The sequence below is a fragment of the Caenorhabditis elegans genome, chromosome I, assembly GCF_000002985.6.
Source record: "Caenorhabditis elegans chromosome I".
NCBI classification, from domain to species: domain Eukaryota; kingdom Metazoa; phylum Nematoda; class Chromadorea; order Rhabditida; family Rhabditidae; genus Caenorhabditis; species Caenorhabditis elegans.
Window position 1 is genome coordinate 1,041,160 of NC_003279.8, and position 26,038 is coordinate 1,067,197.

General features: G+C 34.4%; 5 protein-coding genes across 9 annotated transcripts; 3 read left to right on the top strand and 2 right to left on the bottom strand.

The window, feature by feature from the left end:
* Positions 1 to 312: 312 nt before the first annotated feature.
* Positions 313 to 8,441, top strand: Y34D9A.7 (the record flags this gene model as incomplete). Of its 3 annotated transcripts, NM_058410.6 has the most annotated exons (4): positions 313 to 531; positions 2,197 to 2,766; positions 5,183 to 5,419; positions 6,797 to 8,441. In NM_058410.6, the coding sequence occupies 4 exons, from the start codon at positions 325 to 327 to the stop codon at positions 7,025 to 7,027; spliced, it is 1,245 nt and encodes a 414-aa protein (NP_490811.3). The 3 variants fall into 3 exon arrangements, with proteins under 3 accessions (NP_490811.3, NP_001293258.1, NP_001293259.1); NM_001306329.1 differs by lacking the exon at positions 313 to 531 and having other exon boundaries at positions 2,335 to 2,766; positions 6,797 to 7,027; NM_001306330.1 differs by lacking the exons at positions 313 to 531; positions 2,197 to 2,766 and having other exon boundaries at positions 5,417 to 5,419; positions 6,797 to 7,027.
* glrx-10 (Glutaredoxin-1) lies at positions 8,437 to 9,568 on the top strand. Its single transcript, NM_058411.6, has 2 exons — positions 8,437 to 8,527; positions 9,246 to 9,568. The coding sequence occupies exons 1-2, from the start codon at positions 8,444 to 8,446 to the stop codon at positions 9,477 to 9,479; spliced, it is 318 nt and encodes a 105-aa protein (NP_490812.1). The 5' UTR covers positions 8,437 to 8,443; the 3' UTR covers positions 9,480 to 9,568.
* Y34D9A.8 lies at positions 9,492 to 12,667 on the bottom strand (the record flags this gene model as incomplete). 3 transcript variants are annotated; one of them, NM_001380892.2, is made up of 5 exons in its annotated part: positions 9,498 to 9,970; positions 10,757 to 10,866; positions 11,410 to 11,518; positions 11,635 to 11,695; positions 12,436 to 12,667. In NM_001380892.2, the coding sequence occupies 5 exons, from the start codon at positions 12,484 to 12,486 to the stop codon at positions 9,765 to 9,767; spliced, it is 537 nt and encodes a 178-aa protein (NP_001367694.1). The 3 variants fall into 3 exon arrangements, with proteins under 3 accessions (NP_001076619.1, NP_001367694.1, NP_001368423.1); NM_001083150.3 differs by lacking the exons at positions 11,410 to 11,518; positions 11,635 to 11,695; positions 12,436 to 12,667 and adding an exon at positions 10,933 to 11,059 and having other exon boundaries at positions 9,492 to 9,970; NM_001380911.1 differs by lacking the exons at positions 11,410 to 11,518; positions 11,635 to 11,695; positions 12,436 to 12,667 and having other exon boundaries at positions 9,765 to 9,970; positions 10,757 to 10,853.
* A 67-nt stretch (positions 12,668 to 12,734) lies between these two features.
* Positions 12,735 to 25,740, bottom strand: vps-4 (vesicle-fusing ATPase). Its single transcript, NM_058415.9, has 9 exons — positions 25,690 to 25,740; positions 25,498 to 25,609; positions 25,233 to 25,402; positions 25,034 to 25,166; positions 19,291 to 19,511; positions 18,221 to 18,384; positions 16,535 to 16,753; positions 14,902 to 15,046; positions 12,735 to 13,310 (listed from the first exon to the last, which is right to left on the bottom strand). Exons 1-9 carry the CDS (start codon positions 25,708 to 25,710, stop codon positions 13,203 to 13,205), a joined length of 1,293 nt encoding a protein of 430 aa, NP_490816.4. The 5' UTR covers positions 25,711 to 25,740; the 3' UTR covers positions 12,735 to 13,202.
* npr-23 (G-protein coupled receptors family 1 profile domain-containing protein) lies at positions 21,134 to 24,138 on the top strand. The gene is made up of 3 exons (NM_058414.5): positions 21,134 to 21,596; positions 22,441 to 22,847; positions 23,495 to 24,138. The coding sequence occupies exons 1-3, from the start codon at positions 21,288 to 21,290 to the stop codon at positions 23,757 to 23,759; spliced, it is 981 nt and encodes a 326-aa protein (NP_490815.2). The 5' UTR covers positions 21,134 to 21,287; the 3' UTR covers positions 23,760 to 24,138.
* Positions 25,741 to 26,038: the final 298 nt, after the last annotated feature.

The following is a 26,038-nucleotide window of genomic DNA, read 5'->3' on the forward strand; positions in this document are numbered from 1 at the left end:
CGGTATTAAAGTGCGAAAAATGTCGGAATTTATCAGATTTCACAAAACAAACTTGAAAAATCGGCGATTTTCGTTAAATTCCCGCAAATTTCTTTTGATATCGCCTATTTTTTCACCGAATTCTTAAAATTTGACGTTTTCCACATTAATTTTTGGAAAAATAAAATTTCTGCGTTTTTTCGGAGAGGTTCTAGGTTTTTCTTGTTAATTTATATTGTTTTTTGTTGGTTTTTTGGAAAAATTCCATTAGCATTTTCAGAGTTTCCGCGAATTTTCAAATTTTTTAAAAACTAATTTCCGTTTCAATATTCCAGTAGTAAAAAAATGTCTGAAGATGGAGAAATATCACTTTCACCCAATTCGGCGGCACTTATGGATGGATTAGATGACTTTATAATCGATAAAAATTGCTCGGGAATCATTCCGAATGAGGATTTGGAGAGGGAAACACCATCAGCTGATGATGATGCGGAAGTTAAAACTAGTAGTAATTGGGCGAAAAATATGCGGAAAAGAATGTTTGGGGAACAGGTACTAATTGAAAATTGTGGAGAAAATTGAAGAAAAATCAGGGGGATTTTCCCAAAAAATTGGAGAAAAATGTGAATTTTCTATGAAAAACGTCGAAAAAAGTCGATTTTTGTGGGAATTAAGGTGCAAACGCCCTCCAATGACAGTCAAAAACGCTCCGGCGGTCACAAAATTTGGGTCTCGTTAGGTATTGGCGCCGCCGGCAAACCTTGAATCTTTTTTCTGAGAAAAATTACAAAAATCGAAAAATTCAAGATTTTTCGAATTTTTTTCGGTTTTTTAAAGTTGTGAAAAATTGGTTTAAAAAACTGAAACTTTAAATTTTTAAATTTTTTTTTTAATTTTTCTCTCGTAAATTTTGGAAAAAAAAACGAAAAAAGCATTGAAAATTTTCGAATTTTCGTTTTTTTTTCAATAAAAAAATTCAAAAAAACCGAAAAAAAAAAAAAAAATCTAGAATTTTTGGTTTTTTTTAAATAAATAATTTTGTGATAAAAATATGCTTTCTTCAATAATTTAGTCACAAAAATTTCAATTTCAAAACTTTGAAAAACTTTTTTTTCCGTTAAAAAAAATAAAACGAAAAAAAGTTTTAAAAATCTTCAATTTTTCGTTTTTTTTTTCAAAAATTTAATCCGTTTTTTACGAAAAAAAATGTTTTTATTGCTTCATTAGACTCAAAATTGTCTGAAAAAAACCAAATTTCATAATGAAACTACTTGAAAACTTCTCAAAAAAAAAGTTATGGCGGCTCGAAAAATGGCCTAAAATTAGTTAAAATTTGAAATTTGACCGACTTGTCGAGCGGCTGGAAACTTTTTTTTTTTTTTGAAATCACTGTCAAATTTTGAGTATACAATGTACTTATCTTGGGTTTTCAACTCGATTTAAGTATTTTAAAGTAGATTTTTAAATTTTTTAACCAAATCTCGCCGGAGGCACCACGTTTTCAAGATCTGTTCGAAAACAAGGTTTTCAGGATCTGGCACCGTGCCAACTGCAGTTTTCTCCGTGAAAACCGAAACAACGATGCTCCGATGTTACGCGTCGCGTGTTGTTTAGCGTTCAGAAAGATATTTTTTGAAATGTTCGGAGCATCGTTGTTTCGTTTTTCATGGAGAAAACTGCAGTTGGCACAGTGCCAGATGTCTGAAAACTATGTTTTTGAACAGATCTTGAAAACGTGGTGCCTCCGGCGTGAGTTGGTTTAAAACAATTTAAAAATCGACTTTAAAATACCTAAATGAAGTTGAAAACGCAAGATAATTAAAATTGTATACCCAAAATTTGACGGTGATTTAAAAAAAAATTAGTTTCCAGCCGCTTGACAAGTCGGTTAAATTTCCGATTTTAACTAATTTTAGGCCATTTTTTGAGCCGTCATAACTTTTTTTTTGAGAAGTTTTCAAGAAGTTTCATTATGAAATTCGGTGTTTTCAGACAATTTTGAGTCTAATTAAGCAATAAAAAAATTCGACTACACCATCTTTAAAGTTTTTATAAACTTTTTTTTTCCGTTTTGTGAAAAATCTGAAAAAAAAAACAAAATTCAAGATTTTTAAATACTTTTTTTTCCGTTTTTTCCCGCAACAAATATTATTTGTTTGGAAATCAAAAAAGAAAGTTTTTAGCGAAAAAGTCCCAAAAAAAAATTTTTTTTTGCAGTGCGACGAGCCCGAAGAATCGGAAAAAAAGCGTCGCCGTACAAATTGTTGCTTCAACTGCCGCGGCGGCGATCACTCTATAGCTCAATGCCCGGAGCCCAAGAATTTCGCGGAAATCCGGAAGAACAAGCTCGAATTCATGAATGACAAGCAGCAGCAGCACCAACCAACTGGACGGATTTCTCAGGTCACCGAGCAGCAGCAGGAAGCCAAGTTTAAGCCGGGAAGACTGAGCCAGAATCTACGAAAAGCGCTGAGCCTTGGACCGGATGATATTCCAGAATGGGTTTATAGGATGAGAAGATTGGGATTCTATCGGGGATACCCACCGGGTTATTTGAGAAAATCGTTGAAACGGGAATTTGCGACGTTGAAAATCTACTCGGAAGATCATAATCAGGAGGAGGTGGATAATGATGATGATGAAGAAGCCCGTCCGGCACCGACAATTCAGTCGGAAAAAGTGCATTTCTATATGGGATTCAATAAAACGTATGGAGCACTGAGAGATCGTGAACGGGGACGATTTGAAGTACCGCCGTTTGATATTTTTTGTGAAATGTTGCAGACGGTAAGCGCTGAAGAAATGGAGGAGTTTTTAGGAAAATTCGGCTAGAATTGACACGAAAAATGGAATTTAATTCTTCTTTTGAAATTCTGAAAAATTGATTTTTTTAAATTAATTTAATTTTTAAAAAATTAAATAAAATCGAATTTTCACAATTTTCAAACTTTTCTAATTATTTTTTAAACCGAAAAAAAAAACGAAAAATAAGAGTTTTTATGAAATATGTTATTATTTAAAAAAAATCAAAAATCTTATTTAAAAAAAAACTAATTTCTACCGAAAAAATGAAAAAAATAGAATTTTCATAATTTTCGAAGTTTTCTAATTATTTTGAAAATTCTGAAATTTCCAGATATTGAAATAAAAAATATTTAATTGTTTAAAATATTTAATTGTTTAAAATTTAGAATTGTTTAAAATCCTCAATTCTCTTTTTTATTTTCAAAATACAAAATTAAAAAAAAAACCGAAATTTCTATTTTTTTTTTTGTGAAAAGCGAAAAAACAAACTAGAAAAATAGCCTAAAGTTGAGGAAAAATGGAATTTAGTTAAAAAAAAAATTTAGATTAACTTTTAAAAAATTATTGAAAAATTCTAAAAAATTTATTTTCAAAAAAATGAATCCAATTTATTAAAAAATTGAAAATCACTGAAAATGGGTAAAACTGTAAAATATGCCGCCGGAACTCATAATTTTACAGTTTTACTCATTTTCAGTGATTTTTAATGAACAATTTGCATTTTTCTTGAATTTTTTTATCTCTTTTTCCGATAAAAATGCACAAATAATGAAGAAAATCAGTGAAAGTACGAGAAAAAATAAAATAAATTAATAAAAAATATAGAAAGTGCGCTCCACCGAACAAATCCAATTGGCGGTAATTCAAATAGGAATTAGGAAAAAACTGAGATTTTTCTAATTTTCAAAAAAAAAATCATATAAAAAAGCGAAAAAAAAAACTAGAAAAAATGCCTAAAACTGAAGAAAATGGAATTTAGTTTTTGAAAAAAAATTACATTTTTGAAATATTCAGAAAAAGTGATTTTTAAAAAAATTAAAGGAAATCCAATTTTCGAAATTTTCTAATTATTCTGAAAATTGAAAAAAAAAGAATTTTTCCATGAATTTCTAAAAAAAAAAAGAGTTAAATAAAATTGAATTTTCATAATAAAAACATTTTCATTAAAAAAAAAAAGCAGAAAATTGCAAAAACCAAAAAAATCAGAAATCTTTTGGATTTTGAACCTTTTTTTTGTGATTTTTAGCTTTAAAAAAAGTAGAAAAATCGGCAAAAATTTGTTTTAAAAAAATATTTTTTCAAGTTTTTATTTGAAAAACGTAAACTGAAAATTATAGCCAAATTATTGATATATTTTATTAAAGGTGGACTAGCGCCAGTGGGGAAATTGCTTTAAAACATGCCTATGGTACCACAATGACCGAATATCATGATAAAAAAATTCAAAAAAATTTTCTAAATTTTATATGATTTTTTAAAAATTGAAAAAATCTCAGTTTTTGCCTAATTCCTATTTGAATTTCCGCCAATTGGATTTGTTCGATGGAGCGCGCTTGCACGTTTTTAAATTTTTTTATTTTATTTTTTGTTATTTTCCACCGATTTTTAATGTTTTCGGTGTATTTTTGCTCTAATTTTAAAGAAAAAGTGAAAATAAATGCAAATTTTCGATTGAAAAACACGATTACAGGCGTAAATCAGTGAAATTAATTAATTCAGATTCGAAATCGTTTAAAATCGGTACTTTTTCATTTTTACGCCTGTAAGCGTGCTTTTTAATCGAAAATTTGCATTTATTTTGACTTTTTCTCTAAAATTCAAGCAAAAATACACCGAAAACCTTAAAAATCGGTAGAAAATAACAAAAAATAAAATAGATAAATTTAAAAACGTGCAAGCGCGCTCCATCGAACAAATCCAATTGGCGGAAATTCAAATAGGAATTAGGCAAAAACTGGGATTTTTTCAATTTTCAAAAAATCATATAAAATTTAGAAAATTTTTTTGAATTTTTTTATCATGATATTCGGTCATTGTGGTACCATAGGCATGTTTTAAAGCAATTTCCCCACTGGCGCTAGTCCACCTTTAATAAAATATATCAATAATTTGGCTATAATTTTCAGTTTACGTTTTTCAAATAAAAACTTGAAAAAATATTTTTTTAAAACAAATTTTTGCCGATTTTTCTACTTTTTTTAAAGCTAAAAATCACAAAAAAAAGGTTCAAAATCCAAAAGATTTCTGATTTTTTTGGTTTTTGCAATTTTCTGTCTAATTTTCACTCCAATTTTCATAGATTTTTCTCTAAAATCATTTGCTTTGGAAAAAATTTGAAAAAAACACTTTTTTTTCTGAAATTCAAAAAAATGTCACTTAAAAAAAAATGTCATTCCAGGAAGTTGCCAGAGATCACGAGGGCACCGAGAAAATCCGAATTCGTGAGGAACGTCACCAGCGATCCGAACTTCGGAAGATCCGAGAACAGCAGAAAGAGGAGGAGGAGCAACAACAACGAGATAGTGCAGAGAAGGTGGAGAAGGAGGTTACTGTAGATCAAACCATATCGGAGGTGGCAGCGGCGGCGGCGGCAGTCGAGGAGAAGCCTGGGACCCCGGAGCCCGTTGGGAGAATGGTAATTTTGAAAGAAAAAAAAACCGATTTTTTACCAAAAATCAATCATTTTGCCATTTACCATTTTTTCCAGAATATTGATTTTTCCAAAAAAAAATTTTTTCTCAAGAAAATCTATTTTTCCAAAAAAATTCGATAACTTTCCGAAAAATCTATATATTTCCAGTTTTTTTTTCAGTAAAAAAATTTCCAGAAAATCGATTTTTCCAAAAAAAAAAATCCATATTTTTCTAAATTCAATACTTTTTTCAAAATAAATCGATATTCTTTTCATTTTGCAAATATTAAATTATTTTGTCTAAAAATTTTTTTCCAATCGATTTTTGTAAAAAAAAAGGTTTCCAAAAATATAAATTTTAAAAAAATCGATATTTTTTTTAAAAACCTGTTTTTTTTCCAAAATTCCAAAATCCTTTCAACTTTTACCAATTTTTTTTTGAAAAAATTCGATATTTTTCAAAAAAACTTTTTTTTTAAACCAAAAATAAATATTTTCCAAACTATTTAAGTTTTTTTCGAAAAGTAAATATTAAAAATAAAATAAAAATGAACTTTTTTCCAAGTTCATTTTTATTTTTTGAAAAAAAAAACGTTTCTAAAAATCTTTATCCTTTAACCAAAAATAAATATTTTCCAGAAAATCGATATTCTTTATAGATTATCGATTTTTTTCCAAAAAAAAAAAATGTCCTGAAAATAAAATAAAATACACATTTTTCTCTATAAGTCTATACTTTTTTCCAGAAAAAATTGAATTTTCTCAATAAAAAATTGATATTTTTCTCTAGAATGCTATATTTTTCCAAAATAAAATCTAAATTTTATTCCAGAAAAAAAGGTATTTTTTCTAAAAATCAAAAAAAAAATCCAAGAATTCTATATTCTCAAAAAACGGCATTTTTCAAAAAAAAAATCATTTTTTTCAGTAAAAAAATTTTTTTTTTCTAAAAATCAATATTCTTCCAAAAAATTGAAATTTTCATCGATTTCTCTCCCAAAAATATATATCTCCAGAATATCGATTTCCAATTTTTTTTTCAAGGTTTTTTGTCCAAAAATCGATTTTTTCTTTCCAAAATTTTTCCAAATTTTTTTTCCGGTGAAATCAATATTTTTCAATATATGTAATTCCAGATTATCGATTTTTTCTTTTCAGAAAACATATTTTTCCAAAAAAAAAAAACGGATAAGAAAATCGATTGCCGGAATTTTGTTGAATACCGGCAAATTCCCAGTTTGCCGATTTGCGGGAAATTTACAATTCCGGCAATTTTCCGATTTGCCGGAAAAAATCGTTTTCCGCCCACCCACCTGATTCAAAAGTCGATATATTTCAAAAATTGATATATTTCCAAAAAATAACAATATTTTTCCACAGGGAGAATCAATTTCGGAATTCATCGGCACCCCGATCTTCTCCCGCCGTGACGTCACGGGTACGTGGATTGAGGATACTGTACCATCGCTCGAAGCGTTTTCCGTCGGCATTGTGCCATTCGAGGCGAAAGAGGAGGAGAAGCCACGTGGCATTTTCAAAAAAATTATGAGTACTTTGAAAGGGATCACTGGAAGAAATAGTGGAGATGATGAGATGAAGAAGAAGGAATAATTTATTGATTTTTTTTTTTTTTTTGGATTTTCGACTTTAAAATTAGCCTAAATTTATCCTAAAATTATCCTAAAAATTAAAATTTCACATGGTTGACAAATTTGCAGTGGAGCGCATTTGCAGAATTTTTTTTTTGAATTTTTTTTTCATAAAAAGCGTAACATTTTCCAAATTAATGGGATTTTTAAAGGAAAAAATTATCCCAAAAATTTTAATTTTCTAATTGAAAAAAGTGTTATTAGCCCAATTTTTAAAGGTTTTTTTTGCAATTTTCATCAGAAAAAGCGTTAAAAATATCAATTTTTCGTGAAAAGTTGATGAATTCTCTCAAAAACTCGGCAAAAAGTACCGCCAAAAATTCAAATTCTCCAATTTTTCATCTCTACCAGCAAATTCGCGATGGAGCGCATTTGCAGAGTTTTTTCAGAAAAATCGTAAAATTTTCCGAATTAACGAGTTTTTTTTTAAGTAAAAGTGATCCCAAAAATTCAAAATTTTCCGATTTTTGAAATTTTTTTGGTGCAAAAAAACTAATTTTCAAATTAAAAAAAAGTGATTTGTCTAAAATAAAAAGCGTTTAAAAAAACCTTTTAAAAATTTTTTTTCCCAAAATTCACGTGGTGCCAGGGGCTGTCCCATCGACGGTTTGATCTACAAAAAATGCGGGAGTTTTTCGCCCAAAAATGTTGTGACGTCAGCGCTTTCTTAACCATGCGAAATCAGTCCCCGCGCATTTTTTGTAGATCAAAGTAGATCAAATCGAAATGAGGCATTCTGACACCACGTGAAAATTTCAAATTCTCCAATTTTTCATCTCTACCATCAAATTTGCGATGAAGCGCATTTGCAAGGCCTTTTTTTAAATTTTTTAAAAACTCCTTAAAGTTAAAAAAAATCATTTAGCTTTAGAAAGCCCAAAAATTAAAAAAAAATTTTTTTTTAATCGAATATCAAAAATGCATTTGTGCTCCACCGCACGGCGGTAATTTCGAAATTTCTTTAAAATTTTTTTTATAAATTTCTGTATTTCACAACTGTATTTTTTCCCGAATTTTCCTCGCCTAATAACACTATTTGTCATGATTCTTACGTCATTGTCGCCGCCGTTTCTCTTTTTCTCTCGCCACTCTCTCATTTCCATACACTATTTCCACTCTCATTTTTATCATCATTTTCTTCAGTTTTTGCTGCTTTTAAAGCCTATGTTTTCCCTTTTTATATAATATCGCAGAATTTTGTTTTTGTAAATTTAATATATATATATATATATTATTTATTTGATGATAATGTGATTTCTAATTTTTTTTTCCCCAATTTTTTTCAAATTCAAATTGTCTCTACGCTTTTCTTATACTTCATTGCCTTTTTTTTTCAACAAAAATTTGAGAAAAAACACCAAAAAATTTCAGAAAAACCATGTCAAAAGCCTTTGTCGACGGACTTCTCCAATCTTCCAAAGTTGTCGTATTCAGCAAATCGTACTGCCCGTACTGCCATAAGGTAACACAATTTTTCTGAAAAATTTGAATTTTCCTCGAAAATTGCTTTTTGTCATCAAAAAAAAAAAAAAATTTTTCTGAACAATTTTGTCCTAAAAAATTTGCTTTTTTCTGGATTTTCAGCGAAATTTCCCAATTTTTTTGAAAAATTTATTCCAAAAAAAATTATTTTAAAAAATCGTGTGCAACAGAGCGCAGTTGCACCAGTATGAAATTTTGCAAATTCAATTTAACTTAAAAATCAAACATTTCTGTATTTTTCTGAAAATGCAGAAATTTTGGGTCTCGTAGCGATTTTTTTTGAGAAATTTTCGGAAAATTGAAGACAACGGCAAAAATCAATAATTTGCGAAAAAATCTGTCACGGGGTTCTGGCATTCCTCATTGAATTTTTCGCGCTCCATTGACAATCGGCTGCCGGACAACGCGTGGGAAAGTGTCGTGTACTCCACACGGACAAATACATTTAGTTTTACAACTGAAATCGAGCCGCGACGCGACACGCAACGCGCCGTAAATCTACCCCAGATATGGCCGAGCCAAATGGCCTAGTTCGGCAAAAACTCTTCCATTTCAATTTATGAGGGAAGCCAGAAATCCGTGAAAATTGAGAAAAATATTATCCATTTTCAAAATCTTTTTTTTGCAAAATTTTTGAGTCTCGGATACATTTTTTAAAATAATTTTTTGAGAAAAATTAAAAAACCCCAATTTTTCAGGCTCGTGCTGCTCTTGAATCGGTCAACGTGAAGCCCGACGCTCTGCAATGGATCGAAATCGACGAGCGCAAGGATTGCAATGAGATTCAGGATTATCTTGGCTCTCTAACCGGAGCCCGCTCGGTGCCACGTGTCTTCATCAACGGCAAGTTCTTCGGCGGCGGTGACGACACAGCGGCCGGAGCCAAGAACGGAAAACTCGCCGCACTGCTCAAGGAAACCGGAGCTCTATAGAATTTGAATCGCCATTAATTTTTATGTATTTGATTTATTTTTTTCTTCATAATTCAATGACACAACCCGAGATAAAAGTGAGAAAAGAGAGAAAAGTAGTACAGCCAAAACACGTGGTGTTAGCAGAGTGTCTCATTGCGGCTTGATCTACGCTGATCTACAAAAAATGCGGGAGAAGAGACGCAGAGTTCTCACATTTTTCTGGGCAAAAAATTCCCGCATTTTTTGTAGATCAAACCGTAATGGGACAGCCTGGCACCCCACGTGCCAAAAAAAAAACGAAATTCAAGAATACATAGAACTGATTAGAATATCGTCTTCGTCGGAATCCTGTTGCAGTATGCTCGGGCCCCCGTGCCCGCCGCCACGTCGATTTCGAAATCCGGATTTTTGTCGTGATCGCCGACGAATCACAGCGACTACGGCAACCGAGAGAACGAAAAACGCGACAAAGGCGAAGAAAATGTGCGAGTATTGGATTGTGACGGTGCCTGAAAATTAAAAAAAAAAGGTTTTTGATGAATATGCGCGTAAAATTCGGTGTGTTGCGAAGTTTGGCTAATTTTTGGCGCATACCATGAGATTTACTGCAAAATTTTCAAAAAAGATATGTTGTTTCACACGTGGTGCCAGGCTGTCCTATTACGGTTTGATCTACAAAAAATGCGGGAATTTTTGTGCGAAATCGGTTAAGAACTCTGCGTCTCTTCTCCCGCATTTTTTGTAGATCTACGTAGATCAAGCCGAAATGAGACACTCTGGTGCGCCACGTGGTTTTACATAGTTTAATTAAATTTGCGCGTAAGATATGGTGTAATATGGTGGCTTTCAATTTGAAAGTTTGCAACAATTGCGCGTGAAATATAGTGTTTTTTTGAGGTTTGGGATTAGTTTGCGCGTGAGATGCAGTGTGTCCTAGTTCAACAGAATCTTGCTCGTATGGCGTAGTATTACAGGGAACACAAAATTCTGAGAATGCGTATTGCACAACATATTTGACGCGCAAAATATCTCGTAGCGAAAACTATGACTACTGTAGCGCTTCTGTTGATTTACGGCCGCTTGATTTGTTGAAATTAATTAAAAATTTAAATTGAATGTCGCTGTGGCTATTCGAAAATATATTCATTTCGACAATCGAGATCCCGTAAATCGACCTACAGTAGTCATTCAAAGAATTACTGTAGTTTTCGCTACGAGATATTTTGCGCGTCAAATATGTTGTGCAATACGCGTTCGCGTAATATAGTCTTCGAAATAAGAAAAATCAATAATACCTGAAGATTCAGCGGTTATCGTCGTTGTCTCCTTCACCGCCGCTACGGTGGCCTGCACATTTGTCTGTCGTGGTTGAGCAACTCCCTCACGAGCCATCGGCGCTCCGCCCCTGGAATATCGATTTTATTGATTTTTTATAGAGCGCAATAGACTCTACATATTTGTGTACACAAACCCCATATCGAATAACTCCGGAAAATCGGTGATCTCCTGTTGAAGAATATTCGAGAGAAGCGAATCCGCCATTTTATCGATTTTTTTTGGATTTTTTTTTCAACAGGAAGTGGAAACTGGAGGAAAAACGAGCCAAGGAATTGGGTGGAAAATTTGATAATTTTACTGATAAGGAAAATGTCGTCAAAATGCTATATAAAATATAAATTTTATTTCGTAACAAGCGTGAAAAAATGTACCGCACAGCAATGACTATTTATTGATTTTTACAAGCCGCACGTGGTGTCAGAGTGTCTCATTGCGGCTTGATCTACGCTGATCTACAAAAAATGCGGCAGAGTTCTCAACTGATTTCCCATGGTTCAGAACGTGCTGACGTCACATATTTTTGGCCAAAAAAATCCCGCATTTTTTGTAGATCAAACCATAATGGCACCACGTGGAGCAATTTCTCATTGGAGCGTGTTTGCAACCTAACCTCGCTTCGCAATTCCACTCGTCGGACCCGTCGGTGCACTGCGTAATCCCGTCACAAACGTCATAATGTGCTATGCATTCTCCGTTTCGACACGCCCATTCCCATTCCCCTGAAAATAGAAGACATGGCTTAAGTTTCTCCGAGATTTCTAGGCCATTGAAAATCAAGCCGATGCGCTCCACTGCAAAACAGTGTGCAGTGGAGCGCATTTGTATCGCAACTCACGTGGACATTGTGGTAGAACGGGTCTTTGTGCCAGACGATCAATATTCGATTGCGGTTCGTACTGAAAATTTTTGGGGAATTTTTCGAGGTTAGAAAGTGCGCTCCACCGATGTTTCACTTGAATTCAATGTTTCATGGATTTCTGGCTTCCCTTATAAATTGAAATGGAAATTTCTGCCGAACTAGGCCATTTTGGCTCGGCCATATCTGGGGTAGATTTACGGCGCGTTGCGTGTCGCGTCGCGGCTCGATTTTAGTTGTAAAACTAAATGTATTTGTCCGTGTGGAGTACACGACACTTTCCCACGCGTTGTCCGCCAGGCGATTGTCAAATGAAAAAGGCCAGAACCCCCGTGTTGAATGTTTTTGAAACTTCTTCATGAGTAAACGCGCTCCATTGCAAATTAAAACGTGTACTTCACGTGGACAAGTCAATTTTTGATTTTTTGGATTTTTTTAAAATCAATAAAAAATGGGTCAAAATCGACACAATTCGTTTGAAAAAAGTAGAAATAAAGTCGATTGTAATCAAAAATCAAATTTTCAAGTCAGAAAGAACGCTCTACTGATCTTTAACGCCGTGTACTCCACGTGGAAAAGTGAATTATCGATTTTTGGGCTCAATTTACTGGAATTTTCAAAAAAAAAAAAAAAATCTTCTACAATAATCTACAGCAGTGGTGGGCGGCAAACGATTTTTTCCGGCAAATCGGCAAATTGCCGGAATTGAAAATTTCCGGCAAATAGGCAATAGCCGCCAACCTCTGATCTACAGTACCCGCTACAAAATTCCCAACAAACCTGCGAATTAACACGGTAGATCATTAGAAAAATCAGAAATTGAGCGTTCATAGTTGTGAGCGCGCGCGCGGTGAACGTAATAAAAGGCACCAAATTTCGAAATAATGCTCTCTTCCTTGTGCTCCACACGACTACATGTGATCGATTCCCGAGACGGCTAAGAGAAGCTGTGCGGCGGGCGAGAGAGCACGCTGTGTAAAAGAGACGCGCAGAGAAATTCGGGTGAAGCTGTTGTGTGGGGTGGTGCCTGGGGGGCTTATAATAAACGCGCTCTATTGATAATTTGCATGAAATTGTCTGGGGATCTCAATTTTCATCAAAAAGTGAGAAAAAAAAAAACGATTTTTCACGAGTTGCTAGGCTGTCCCATTTCAGTTTGATCTACAAAAAATGCGGGAATTTTTCGCCCAAAAAATGTGTAGATCAAACCGAAATGGGACACTCTGACACAACGTGAATTTTGGGAAGCAGTGGGGAGAGAAAAAAAGTCGAGATTTGGGTCTTTTAGAATGCAATTTTTCGATGAAAAATGTTAAAAATTCAAATTTTGTCTCTGAAAAATTCACAAAACGACCCAAAATCTTGATTTTTCACTAGAAAATCGGGAAAAATAGTGTATGTGTGTTTGGGTGGGGGAGATTCACAAAAAATCGGGGAAAAAAGTCGAAAACACACACACAGAAATGTAATATAAGACAGTTATTTACAACCAGCTCAGCGCAAAAAAAAAATATTTAAATGAAAATTTTTCGCGGCGATTCTCTCTCTTATTCCTGTCCATCCTGTCCGAAATCGTTTTTGAACGCCTCCAAACGGTCGAGATCAGTGTTGTTGACTGTCGGTTTTACGGATGCCAGCGAACGCGAAATGTCTTGCTGAAATTTGGGGAAAAATGGTTAAAAATTATCAAATTTTTGATAATTTCACGTGGTGCCAGGGGCTTTCCCCATTACGGTTTGATCTACAAAAAATGCGGGAATTTTTTGCCTAACGAAAAAAAATGTGACGTCAGCACCACGTTCTTAACCATGCGAAATCAGTTCCCGCATTTTTTGTAGATCAACGTAGATCAAACCGAAATGAGACACTTTGACGCCACGTGTACTTTTCAGTTTGAAAATTGGGGAAAATGGTGAAAATTTCAAATTTTTGATAATTTTCGGTTAAAAATTGGAAAAAAGGCTCAAAATCGGAGAAAAATCGACAAAAATTTTATAAAGCTGAAAAAAAATCAAAATATCCAGAAAAATTTGCTCATTTTCTAAAAAAAACCGTTTTTGTTTTTTTGAATTTTCTCAAAATTTTCAATTTTCAAAAATTATCAAATTTTTGATAATTATTGGTTAAAAATTGGGAAAAACGGGTAAAAATTTCAAATTTTTTATAATTATTGGTTAAAAATTGGGAAAAACGGGTAAAAATTTCAAATTTTTTATAATTTTTGGTTAAAAATTGGGAAAAATGGATAAAAATTTCAAATTTTTGATAATTTCTAGTTAAAAATTGGAAAAAATTGTTAACATTTCAAAAAATTTGAATTTTATGGTGGAAAATTTGAGAAAATGGAAAATAAGACTAAAATTTTAAAATTGCAGCAAAAAAAAATTTAAAAAGCTGAAAAAAATCAAAATATCTGGAAAGATTTGCTCATTTTTATTTAAAAAAAAACACGTTTTTTATTTTTGAAAAATTGTATTGATTTTTTTCTCTGTTTTTCCTTGACAAAATCCTCTTAAAATGCTCAATTTAAGCAGCCAAAATGTAATATTTTTCTCGAGGAAAAAAGAAAGAAATTCTTCAAAAAATGAGTAGAAATTAGATTGAATCGGTTTGAAATAAGAAATAAAAAAAAGTTCCAAAAATTCAAAAATTATGGCATTTTCAGAAAATCAAAAATTTTTTTTTCATTCTCCAACTCAAATTTTTGGATTTATAGAAACTTTTTTTTTGTATTTCAAACCGATTTAAGCTAATTTTTACTCATTTTCTGAAGATTTTCTACATTTTTTCTTTTAAAAATATTACATTTTCATTACTTTTTGGCTGCTTAAATTGAGCATTTTAACAGGGGTTTGAAAAGGGGAAAAAAAGTCAATACAATTTTTCAAAAAAATAAAAAAGAGCAACTCAAGCTGAATGAATGATTTTTAAAATAATCAGAGAAAAATCTTCGAAAAAAAAGCAAATTTTTATTCTGAAATTCTGATTTTTTTTAACTTTTCAAAATTTTGGTTGAGAAAATCGAAAAGATTAGCTTAAAAATGAAAAATTCTAGGAAAAACTTCTGGAATTTTCCACATTTTCAGCGTTTCTAGACAATTGTTAAAAAGATTTAATTTTTTTTTCAGATATAAAATTCCCGAATTTTTTGAAAATTAGTTTAAAAAAAAACCGATTTTCCTTCATTTTTTCACACAGAAATCTTGTAAAAATGATGATCATTTTTTCGCGCCAAAAAATGTGTACCATGGAAAGTGGTGGATTCGCCAGCTTATCCCCTGGAACATCCAACCAATTCATTGCAATCGCGTGTGGATCTCCTGGACTGCACGGTGTCAGTAGATCATGTGCAATCACATTTGGATCCTTTGGTGATGGACCGCTGACGTGTCTGAAAATTATATTTTTTTTTATATAAAAAATAATTTTTTTGATACAATTTGAGCTTTATTTAGCTATTTAACTAACTACAAATTATTTGATTTTTAATTTTTAATCAAATAAAAATTAAATTCAATTTTTTTAAAATAATTTTTCAAAAAACATCGATTAAAACGATTAAAATTAAAGCAAAAATCTTTATTTGAGCTTTATTTTTTAAAAACTTTTTTTCCTAAAAATCAGATTTTTTACCAAAAAAAAAGTAAAAATAAATGTACATTTCTTCGATTTTTAGAATTTTTAAAAAATAGTTTTGATAATTACGGGACCACAAAATTCTGAGAATGCGTATTGAGCAACATATTTGACGCGCAAAATATCTCGTAGCGAAAACTACTGTAACCCTTTAAATGACTACTGTAGCGCTTGTGTGTCGATTTACGAGAGCTCGATTTTTGAAATCATTTAGAATATTAAAATTAAACGAAAAATGATGAAGCATAACTTTAATATTCTATTTTTTAAAAAATCGAGCCCTCGTAAATCGACACACACAAGCGCTACAGTAGTCATTTAAAGAGTAGTTTTCGCTACGAGATATTTTGCGCGTCAAATATGTTGTGCAATACGCATTCTCAGAATTTTGTGTGCCCCCCGTAATAAGATGCTGTGAAAAAGAAGTAGAAAAAAAAATCAAAATTTCATCAATTTTTCAGATTTTCGTTAGAATGGAATTTTTTGAACCAACAATTTTTAAAGAAAAATCGGTTGAATTTTCATACAAAAAAAAAGCGAATATCCAATATATGAAGCAATTTAAAAAAATTAATTTTAATTTTTTAGATAATTTTTCAAAAAACCAGATTTTCTCCCAAAAAAAAGTAAAAAAGATCGATTTTTTCCGCTTTTTCGTGGAAAAATTAAAAAATTTTGATACATTTTGAGCTTCATTTAACAATTTAATTTTATTGTTTTAATTTAAAAAAAAATTTCACCTTTAAATTAAAATTTAATTTTTTTAAAAATGTATAAATTAATTTTATTTTAATTTAAAAAAAAAATTTCAGATTTTTTCCAAAAAAATAATACTAAATTAACGCTTAAGATGCAATCAAATTTGAAAAAAATTGATTTTCTCCCGATTTTCGTCAGAACGGAATTTTTGAACCAATTTTTAAGGAAAAATTGGTTTTTTTTTTAAAGAAAACTGTGAAATTTTTTTTTTCAAAAAATGTGCTTTTTGATTTTTTTCCCAAACTACTTTCACTTTTCACTACTTTTCAAGAAAAACTTGAAAATTTTCGAATTTTCAAGTGAAAATCACTCAAAAATCCAAATTTTTTAAAAATTCTTTAAAAAATTTGGATTTTTAGGCAAATTTTTAGATAAAGGAGGATTAAGGTCAAATTTTTCAGCGAAAATCTGAAATTTTTCCAATTTCTGGTGGTAATTTTATGCCAATTTTCATCATCGATTTTTGTGCTCTCATTTTTCGTACTTGAAATGTGTGGCCGATTGTACTCGTCGTACGGGTTGCATGAGTGCATCCTTGACAAGAATACTGATATCATAACCCGAATATCCTTCACATCGCTCGGCGAGCACCTTGAAATCCTGATCTGTCAGCGTGTTGTAGTTCTTGCCAACGTCGATTCGGAACATTTCTTTGCGAGCGTGAATGTCGGGCAGTGGAATGTAGATTCGCTTCTCGAAACGTCTGTTGTTGGAAAAATATGTATTGAATTGCTGAGGATATTAAAGATTACTGTGTAGACAGTCGGGTTACTGTAGCTGCTATATGGCTTTAAAGCCACATAGTTACAGTAACCTGACTGCCGACAGTAATCTTTAAACGTGGACTCCGCTCAGTGGTGGGAAATTGCTTTAAAACACGCCTATGGTACCACAATGACCGAATATCATGATAAACAAAATTCAAAAAAATTTTCTAAATTTTATATGATTTTTTGAAAATTGAAAAAATCCCAGTTTTTGCCTAATTCCTATTTGAATTACCGCCAATTGGATTTGTTCGATGGAGCGCGCTTGCACGTTTTTGAATATATTTGTTTTATTTTTTATTATTTTCCACCAATTTTTAATGTTTTCGGTGTATTTTTGCTTGAATTTTAGAGAAAAGTCAAAATAAATGCAAATTTTCGATTAAAAAGCAAGCGTACAGGCGTAAATCAGTGAAATTAATTGATTCAGGTTCGAAATCGTTTAAAAGCGTTACGTTTTCATTTTTACGCCTGTCGAAATTTTCGAAATTTTTCGAAATTTTTTTCGAAATTTTTCATTTATTTTGACTTTTTTCAAGCAATTCAATCAAAAATACACCGAAAGCATTAAAAATCGGTGGAAAATAACAAAAAATAAAACAAATAAATTTAAAAACGTGCAAGCGCGCTCCATCGAACAAAGCCGATTGGCGGAAATTCGAATAGGAATTAGGCAAAAACTGAGATTTTTTCAATTTTCAAAAAATCATATAAAATCTAGAAATTTTTTAACATTTTTTTAATCATGATATTCGGTCATTGTGACCCCTCAATTTCCCCACTAGCGCTACTCCACATTTAAAGATTACTGTAGACAGTCTCGGGTTACTGTAGCTGCTATATGGCTTTAAAGCCACATAGTTACAGTAACCCGAGGACTGCCGACAGTAATTTAAACACTACGAATTCCTGTCTACAGTAATTCTGTCTTCAACTTGAGCGTCAATTTGCATTTGCACTGCTGCTAATTTGGATATTAAAGGCGCACGGATTTATTCAGATGGGTCCCGGCCAGGGATTGGCAAAAATTGATTTTTTTGGTTTTTTTTTTTGAAAAAAAAAGAAAATTTTCTAAAAATGCTGTTTTAGTCGGTCTAATGAAAAAATTGTTTTGTTGGAGAAATTCGATTTTAAAAATTTTTTTGCCCAATTTTTTTTAAAACACCCCTTTCTTTGCATTTTTCAACGAATTAGCTATGTTTTAGTGGTTTTTTTTCGAATTTTTTTTCTTGAGGCAAAAATACGATGCATTTCTACAGTAATCCTCCAGAAGAATCTGAATAAATCCGTGCGCATTTAATGCCAAAATTCTGCGAAATTACGATGATGCATTTGTACAGTAACCTCATAAAAATTGGGCGCTTGCTACAGTAATCCTCCTTAAGGAAAGGTAGGTACAGTACCTTCGAATAGCCGAATCCAAAATCCATGGGATATTCGTGGCGCCTAGGACGAGAATTCCGTCATTGTTCAGGCCGACACCCTGCATTTGAACCATGAATTCGGTCTTGATGCGTCGTGCACTTTCACTTTCGTTATCCGAACGGGCCGAGCAGAGCGAATCGATCTGTGTAAAATGCGAATTTAATCACAATTAGAGGTGTGGACTACGCGCTCAATGGGAAAATTATTTTAAAACACGCCTATGAGGTCACAAAGATCGAATATCATAATAAAAAAAATTCGAAAAAATTTCAAAATTTTATATGATTTTTTTTGAAAATTGGATTGGATTTGTTCGGTGGAGCGCGCTAAAAAAAACAATTTTTGAGTCGGAAATGGGCGGGGCTTTTGTACTTCAAAACTCCGCCCATTTCCGACTCAAAAATTGCTTTTTTTTTTTGCATTTTTCACATTTTAACGGATTTTTGTTTTCTGTAAATGTGGCGGTAATTAAAGATGTCAAAAATTCAAATTTTTGCAATAATTTTTTACAAAAAGAGATGGGTGGTGACGTCATTTTCGAAAATTCCATTCAAAAAGAAATCAAAATTAGCCTAAAAATCGATGATTTCACATGAATTATTGATTTTTTTAACGGAAAAATGTCCGAAAAACGCAAAAATCTCAGAAATGGATGACGTCATTTTCGAGATTTTTGTGTTTTTCGGACATTTTCCGTTAAAAAATCAATAATTTATGTGAAATCATCGATTTTTAGGCTAATTTTGATTTCTTTTTAAATTGAATTTTCGAAAATGACGTCACCCACCCCTTTTTTTTTAAATTGAATTTTTGACATCTTTAATTACCGCCACATTTACAGAAAACAAAAATCCGTTAAAATGTGAAAAATTCAATTTTTGAGTCAGAAATGGGCGGGGCTTTTGCATTCCAAAACTCCGCCCATTTCCGACTCAAAAAAATTTCATTTTTTTAAAAAATAATTTTTCACATTCTAACGGTTTTTCCCCGTTTTTTCCTGTCAAATTTTTCAGATTTGCAGATTTTCAGGCGAGGCCTACCTACCTACCTCATCAATAAAAATAATCGATGGCTTGTGCTCGCGGGCCAACGCAAACAGATTCTTGACAAGCTTCTCCGACTCGCCGAGCCATTTCGACATCAAATCGGACGAGGAAATCGAGAAGAACGTCGATTCGCCGGCCTCGGTGGCGACGGCTTTTGCAATGTACGATTTACCGGTTCCCGGTGGTCCGAAGAGCAAAATTCCTTGCCACGGCTTGCGGTTTCCTGCAATTTTTTTTTTGAAATCAATTTTTTCTGACAAGTTTTAGGGAATTTTCTGGGTTGATTTTTCAATTTTTTTAAAATAAAAATCGACATTTTTCGATTATTTCGGAAAAAAAACATCTAAAATTCTTTGAAGTTCTGGAAAAAATCGCACACTTTATAAAATTTTAGATTTTTTTTGAAAAAAAACTCACAATTTTCCCAACTTTTCAAAAAAAAAGAGATGGGCAAATTAGCCGATTTACCCGAGATGGGCAAACTTGCCGATACCGAAAAGAGCAAATTTGCCAAATTTGCCAATTTAGGCGAGATGGGCAAATATGCCGATTTAGCCGAGATGGACAAATTTGCCGATTTAGGCGAGATGGGCAAATATGCCGATTTAGCCGAGATGGACAAATTTGCCGATTTAGGCGAGATGGGCAAATATGCCGATTTAGCCGAGATGGGCAAATTAGCCGATTTACCCGAGATGGGCAAATTTGCCGTTACTGAAAAGAGCAAATTTGCCAAATTTGCCGATTTAGGCGAGATGGGCAAATATGCCGATTTACCCGAGATGGGCAAATTTGCCGATACCGAAAAGTGCAAATTTGCCAAATTTGCCGATTTAGGCGAGATGGGCAAATATGCCGATTTAGCCGAGATGGGCGAATTAGCCGATTTACCCGAGATGGGCGAATTTTCCGAATTCGCCGATTCAACCGGGATGGGAGAATTTGCCCATTTAGCCGAGATGGACAAATTTGCCGATTTAACCGAGATTGGCAAATTTTCCGATTTAGCCGAGCTGGGCAAAGTTGCCAAATTTGCCGATTTAACCGAGATGGACAAAGTTGCCAAATTTGCCGATTTAATCGAGGCTGGCAAATTTTCCGATTCAACCGAGATGGGCAATTTCACCAAATTCGCCGATTTAACCGAGATGGGCAAATTTCCCGAATTTGCCGATTTAGTCGAGATGGGCAAATTTGCCGAATCTACCGATTTAGTTGAGATGGGCAATTTTGCCGAATTTGCCGATTTAGTCGAGTTGGGCAAATTTGCCGAATTTGCACCACATCCCTGATACGGATTCTGCCACGTCATTCAGAGCTTCACCCCCCGAAGAACATCCCCATTTTCCAATTTCCCAGAGCCAATCCATTCAGTTTCCCATCTCCGTTTTTTTTTACTTCAAAAAAAAACTTAATCAAAAATGGGGGCTGCTGCCCGCCGTCGCCTTGTGAGAAGAAGAGCGGATGCCCCCCCCCCCCCCCCCCCCATGTGCCGAAAATAGACACACACACACACACTTCTGCGGGTCCGTGCGCTTTTTCTCTTTTTTTTCTCAATTTTCTTTTGTCTGAATCTCCATGTGCATGCCTCTCTTGCCAGGAGAGCAACAGCACCTCCTAATCGATAGACTCGAAAAGAGAGTGCCCACCGCTGCTGGAGAGGGAGCCACCACCAAGCTCTAGGGTGTGTGGAGCAGCGGACAGAAGAGAGGAGCAGGAGAGACGGAGAAGTGTGTGGCTCAGCAGAAGAGCAGCAGAAGAGCAGCAGAAGCATGTGTGTGTGTCCCAACAACGGCTCACACAACAACTCACACACACACAAAAACACTCTCTATCCCATTTTTTTTCTCGTCTCTTCTCCCCCTGCCTCTGGCTCCCACAAGGCGTCATCTGGAGAGAAGAACGAAGTGTCTGTGTGTGTGTGTGTGTGTAGTCAATTCCAATAGGCTCATATTCACTCATTCTTTACCGAGTTCTTCTTCACTTTCTCCAAAAAAAAATGTACGGCTTCTTCAACTCATCGGAAATCGACGAAGAGTACTACAACTCGACACACACCTCTGCACCATCACCGATTCTCGCTCTGATATTCACAATTATTTGCATTATCGGAGTGATCGGAAATGCATCACTGCTCGTGTACATCTTCGCCAAGAAGCTCTACCAAAACTTTATCTCGTCTCGATTCATCGGACACTTGTGCTTCACCAACTTGATCGCGTTGCTCGTATTGGTGCCGGTGATCATTCATAACGTGTTCACCGGTGTCAACTTGCTTCAGGACAGCAATATGTTGTGTCGGATTCAGGTAACAGAGACGTTTTCCGCTGTCACGTGGAGTCAGAAAGTCCCATTTCGCTTTGATCTACGAAAAATGCGGGAGGTGAGACGCAGACATCTCAACTGATTGCTAGGCGAAAAATTCCCGCATTTTTTGTAGATCAAACCGCAGTGAGACTGCCTGACACCACGTGCGGTTTAAATTGAAAATTGCGAAAAATTCGCAAATTTCGCCGAAATTCTGTGATTTGTAGCTTTTGGTTTATTCAAAATTCTGACTTTTGACCAAACTTTCGGTTCAAAATTCATTTTTTGAAGATAACAAATTGAGAATTGCCTGTATATCTCTAGAAAAAAACAGTGAATATTTTAAAAATATTCTGTCGTTTGAAATTTCTGGGAAATTCCTACATTACGAATTTTCACCAATTCTTTCGGAAAAAAAAACGTCTTTTCGAGATAGAAATTCTTTGAAGCTGAACTGAATAGACTTGATGTACCATGCCACACGTGGTGTCAGAGTGTCTCATTTCGGTTTGATCTACGTAGATCTACAAAAAATGCGGAAGAAGCGACGCAGAGTTCTCAGAACGTACTGACGTCACATTTTTCTGGGCGAAAAATTCCCGCATTTTTTGTAGATCAAACCGTGATGGGACATACTATGTGTGACAATCGCAGTCTTCTCCTATCGGGGAAAATTCGCGAAATGGAATTTTTAGTAGATCACACAGCTTTTTCAAGTTCAAATAAAGCTCAGTAGCCTGAAGCTTTAAGCTATCTCAGAACCATGCCGGAAAAGCTTTCAAATTGGAATTTTTCACAATTCACGCAATTTTCTGCTTGTTTTACTAAACAGAAGCATTTTCCAGGTCTCCATAACCGTCACCGTCTGGACCGTCATCGCCATGATGAACCTCTGCATCGCCGGTGTTCATCTGCTAACGTTCGCCCGCATCCACTACGAGCAACTTTTCGGCCTGACACCCACCAAACTATGCATCTTGTCGTGGATAATCTCCTGGCTCCTCTCTCTACCGTCTCTAACCAACGGCCACGTGGCGATCTACGGCCCAGCGGTCCGAACTTGCGTCTTCTCACACTCGGACTCTGGCCTAAAATTCTTGACGTACACCATGATCTTCGGCGTGTTCATTCCGGCCTTATTCTCGTCGATCGCCTACTTTCGAATTCTACAGACTCTATTTCATAGTCCAATTGTGTTCCAGTCGCTGGGCTTGTACAAGAGCAGATTCCTCGTGTATTTCTTCCTTTTGGGGTGAGTTTTAAGGCCTTAGACTCAAAATTGACTGAAAACACCGAATTTCATAATGAAACTTCTTGAAAACTCCTCAAAATAGTTATGACGCCTCAAAAAATGGCCTAAAATTAGTTAGAATTAGAAATTTGATCTACTTGTTAAGCGGCTGGAAACTATCTTTTTTTTTCAAATTTTACCGTCAAATTTTGAGTATACAATGTAATTTCGGAACACGTTTCAATTATCTTGCGTTTTCAACTCAATCCAGGTATTTTAAAGTCGATGGACGGCGAGATTTGGTTTAAAAAATTTAAAAATCTCGCCGTCCATCAACTTTAAAATACCTAAATCGAGTTGAAAACGCAAGATAATTAAAACGTGTTCCGAATTTACATTTTATACTCAAAATTTGACGGTAAAATTTGAAAAAAAAAGATAGTTTCCAGCCACTTGACAAGTAGATCAAATTTCTAATTCTAACTAATTTTAGGCCATTTTTGAGCTGTCATAACTTTTTTTTGAGAAGTATTCAAGAAATTCCATTATGAAATTCGGCGTTTTCAGGCAATTTTGAGTCTAATAACACAATAAAAAAAAGGCCAAATCTCGTGTTAAAACGAAAAATTCCAAAAAAAAAAAATATGTATATATATTCATATTTCCAGTCCCCTCTACGCTCTGCCCTTCTACATCCTAACCGCCTTGGACCCGTCGGATCCCGTCCGAATGAGTCAGGACACACTGTGGACCATCGGATGCACCATGTTCGCCTTCGTACCGTGCATCATCGCTCCGTTGCTCTACGGAGCCAGCATTTTCATCATAAAGGAGGAGGATATGGCTCTGACGGCGAGGACTCACACCAAAACCGGCACCGGAGCCTATCACCACGTCGCACATCAGCACAATATGCAGGCTCAGCTGATTTGATCTGCTTTTCCCCCGCGCTTGCCAAAAAACGCCCATATCTTGCCCATTTTCTCCCCAAAAAAAATAATGCCATTTCCCTTATAAAGTCCCGGTCATTCCAAACCACTTCCCCACATGGAGACAGAGAAAGTCCCATTTCGCTTTGATCTACAAAAAATGCGGGAGTTGAGAGACGCAGAGTTCCCAACTGATTTCGTATGGTTAAGAACGTGGTGCTGACGTCACAATTTTTCTGGGCGAAAAATTCCCGCATTTTTTGTAGATCAAACCGCAATGAGACTACCTGACACCACGTACTTCCCGATAGTCTTTTGTATAGTGTCATTTTTTCAATTTTTGAAATTTCCGCGAATGTTGTATTGCAAAATAAATCGTATATATATTTCAGATTTTTCAAAAAAAAAGTACGTTTTTCTGAAATTGAGGTCAAAATTTTCAATTTTTCTCACGGGGTTCTGGCCTTCCTCGTTGAATTTTTCGCGCTAAAATCGAGCCGCGACGCGACACGCAACGCGCCGTAAATCTACCCCAGATATGGCCGAGCCAAAATGGCCTAGTTCGGCAAAAACTCTTCCATTTCAGTTTATGAGGGAAGCCAGAGATCCATTTCCGCTTGATCTACGGCGATCTACGAAAAATGCGGGAGAGAAGCGACGCAGAGTTCTCAACTGATTTCGCATATTGCTGACACGTCATTTTCAGGACGAAAAATTCCCGCATTTTTTGTAGATCAAACCGTAATGGGACACGTGAAACTCCAAATTAAAGACGCATGCATTTTTTTCTTGGCGAGACCCATCGGGAGGTTTTTTTTCCGAATATGTAATAATTGTTTTTTTTTCAAAAATCCATTCTCCTTCAATTTTGTTATAAAAATAGACATTTCGGAGGTTTTCGCTAATTTTCCGGGGAAAATTCGCAGTTTTTTGGCGGAAAATCGGTTAACTGGGGGGGATTTTTGCAAATTTTCAGGTGAAATTTTGCAAAATTTTACTAAAACTGGAGATTTTTTGCGGGAACCAGTGAAATTTCCGAATTTTCTCCGAAAAACCGCCTAATTTATCGATTTTTAGGCAAGGAAATCGGCAAAAACCTGAAAAACTGCAATTTCTTCCGAATTTTATTTAAAAAATCGTTTTTTTTTTTTTGGGGAGAAAATTGAAAATTAACCCAAATTTTCACCAAAAATCCGCAAAAATCACTGAATTTATCGATTTTCCAGCGGAAAGCTGCATTTTTTAAATTATTTTTCGCCAAAATTCCACGATTCTCACCAGTGAAAAGCTGTGGAAATTTGATTGGAAGAATGACGGCCTCCTTGAGCGCCTCTTTCGCTCCCTCAAGTCCTGCAATATCGGTCCACTTGACATTCGGCTTCTCCATCACAATTGCGCCCGACAGTTTGTCCTGAAAATTGCGATTTTTGGGCTGATGGGCTGAATTCGGTGATAATTTCCATTAAAATTTGATTACCTGAAACTTTTTCTTGTCCTCATCCTCGTCGGAATCGTCTTTCCCGTCTTTCACCGGCTTTTTCTGCGTTTTTCCGTCTTTCAGATGGGTTTTGATCTGCTCGGCGCGATTCAAATACTGCCCGACTTTGTCACGAATCGCATTACGCTGTTTATCGCCTTGTGACTCGTCTGAAAATTTAAAAATAATTGAAAATTAACATATTTTTTATTTTTTTCAACGGAAAAAACGGAAAAAACCCGGAAAATTCCGCTCAAAAACCAACATTTTATCGCATGAAGGAAGTATTCAATGGCCTGATCGTATAATCTCAGCGCTTGGTCGTATCTGCCGGCTGTATCCTCCTCGGTGGCTTTTGTCACCAATTCTATGGCCTTCTGGAATTAAAAAAATTTTTAAAAAATTAAAAAATGTTTTATTTTTCAATTTTTTAAACAAAAAACTCTAAAAACTCTACCTGAAGTGCCGGAACCGACATTTTTTCCTGGCGATAAGTGAGCGGTGGACGCTGAAATACGAAAAGTCAGCAATTTTACGAAAATCGATGGAGCAACAAGATGGGAGTCAAAAAGTGAATTTTTCAGCCCTAAACTTTAGAAAATCGATATTTTAACAAAATTCTAGCTAATCAGCATCAAAAAATCAAGTTTATAAGCAGGTTTTCGCGATATTTCTCGCTTTTAATGATTGTGAAATCATTGAAAACTGAGTCACGCTTTTTAAGCGCAAAACGAGAAGCGCGCCAGCTGGTGGTTGCTGACGCGTTTCCCGACGCTGACGTGATTCGCGACGAATTTTGGAGGGAA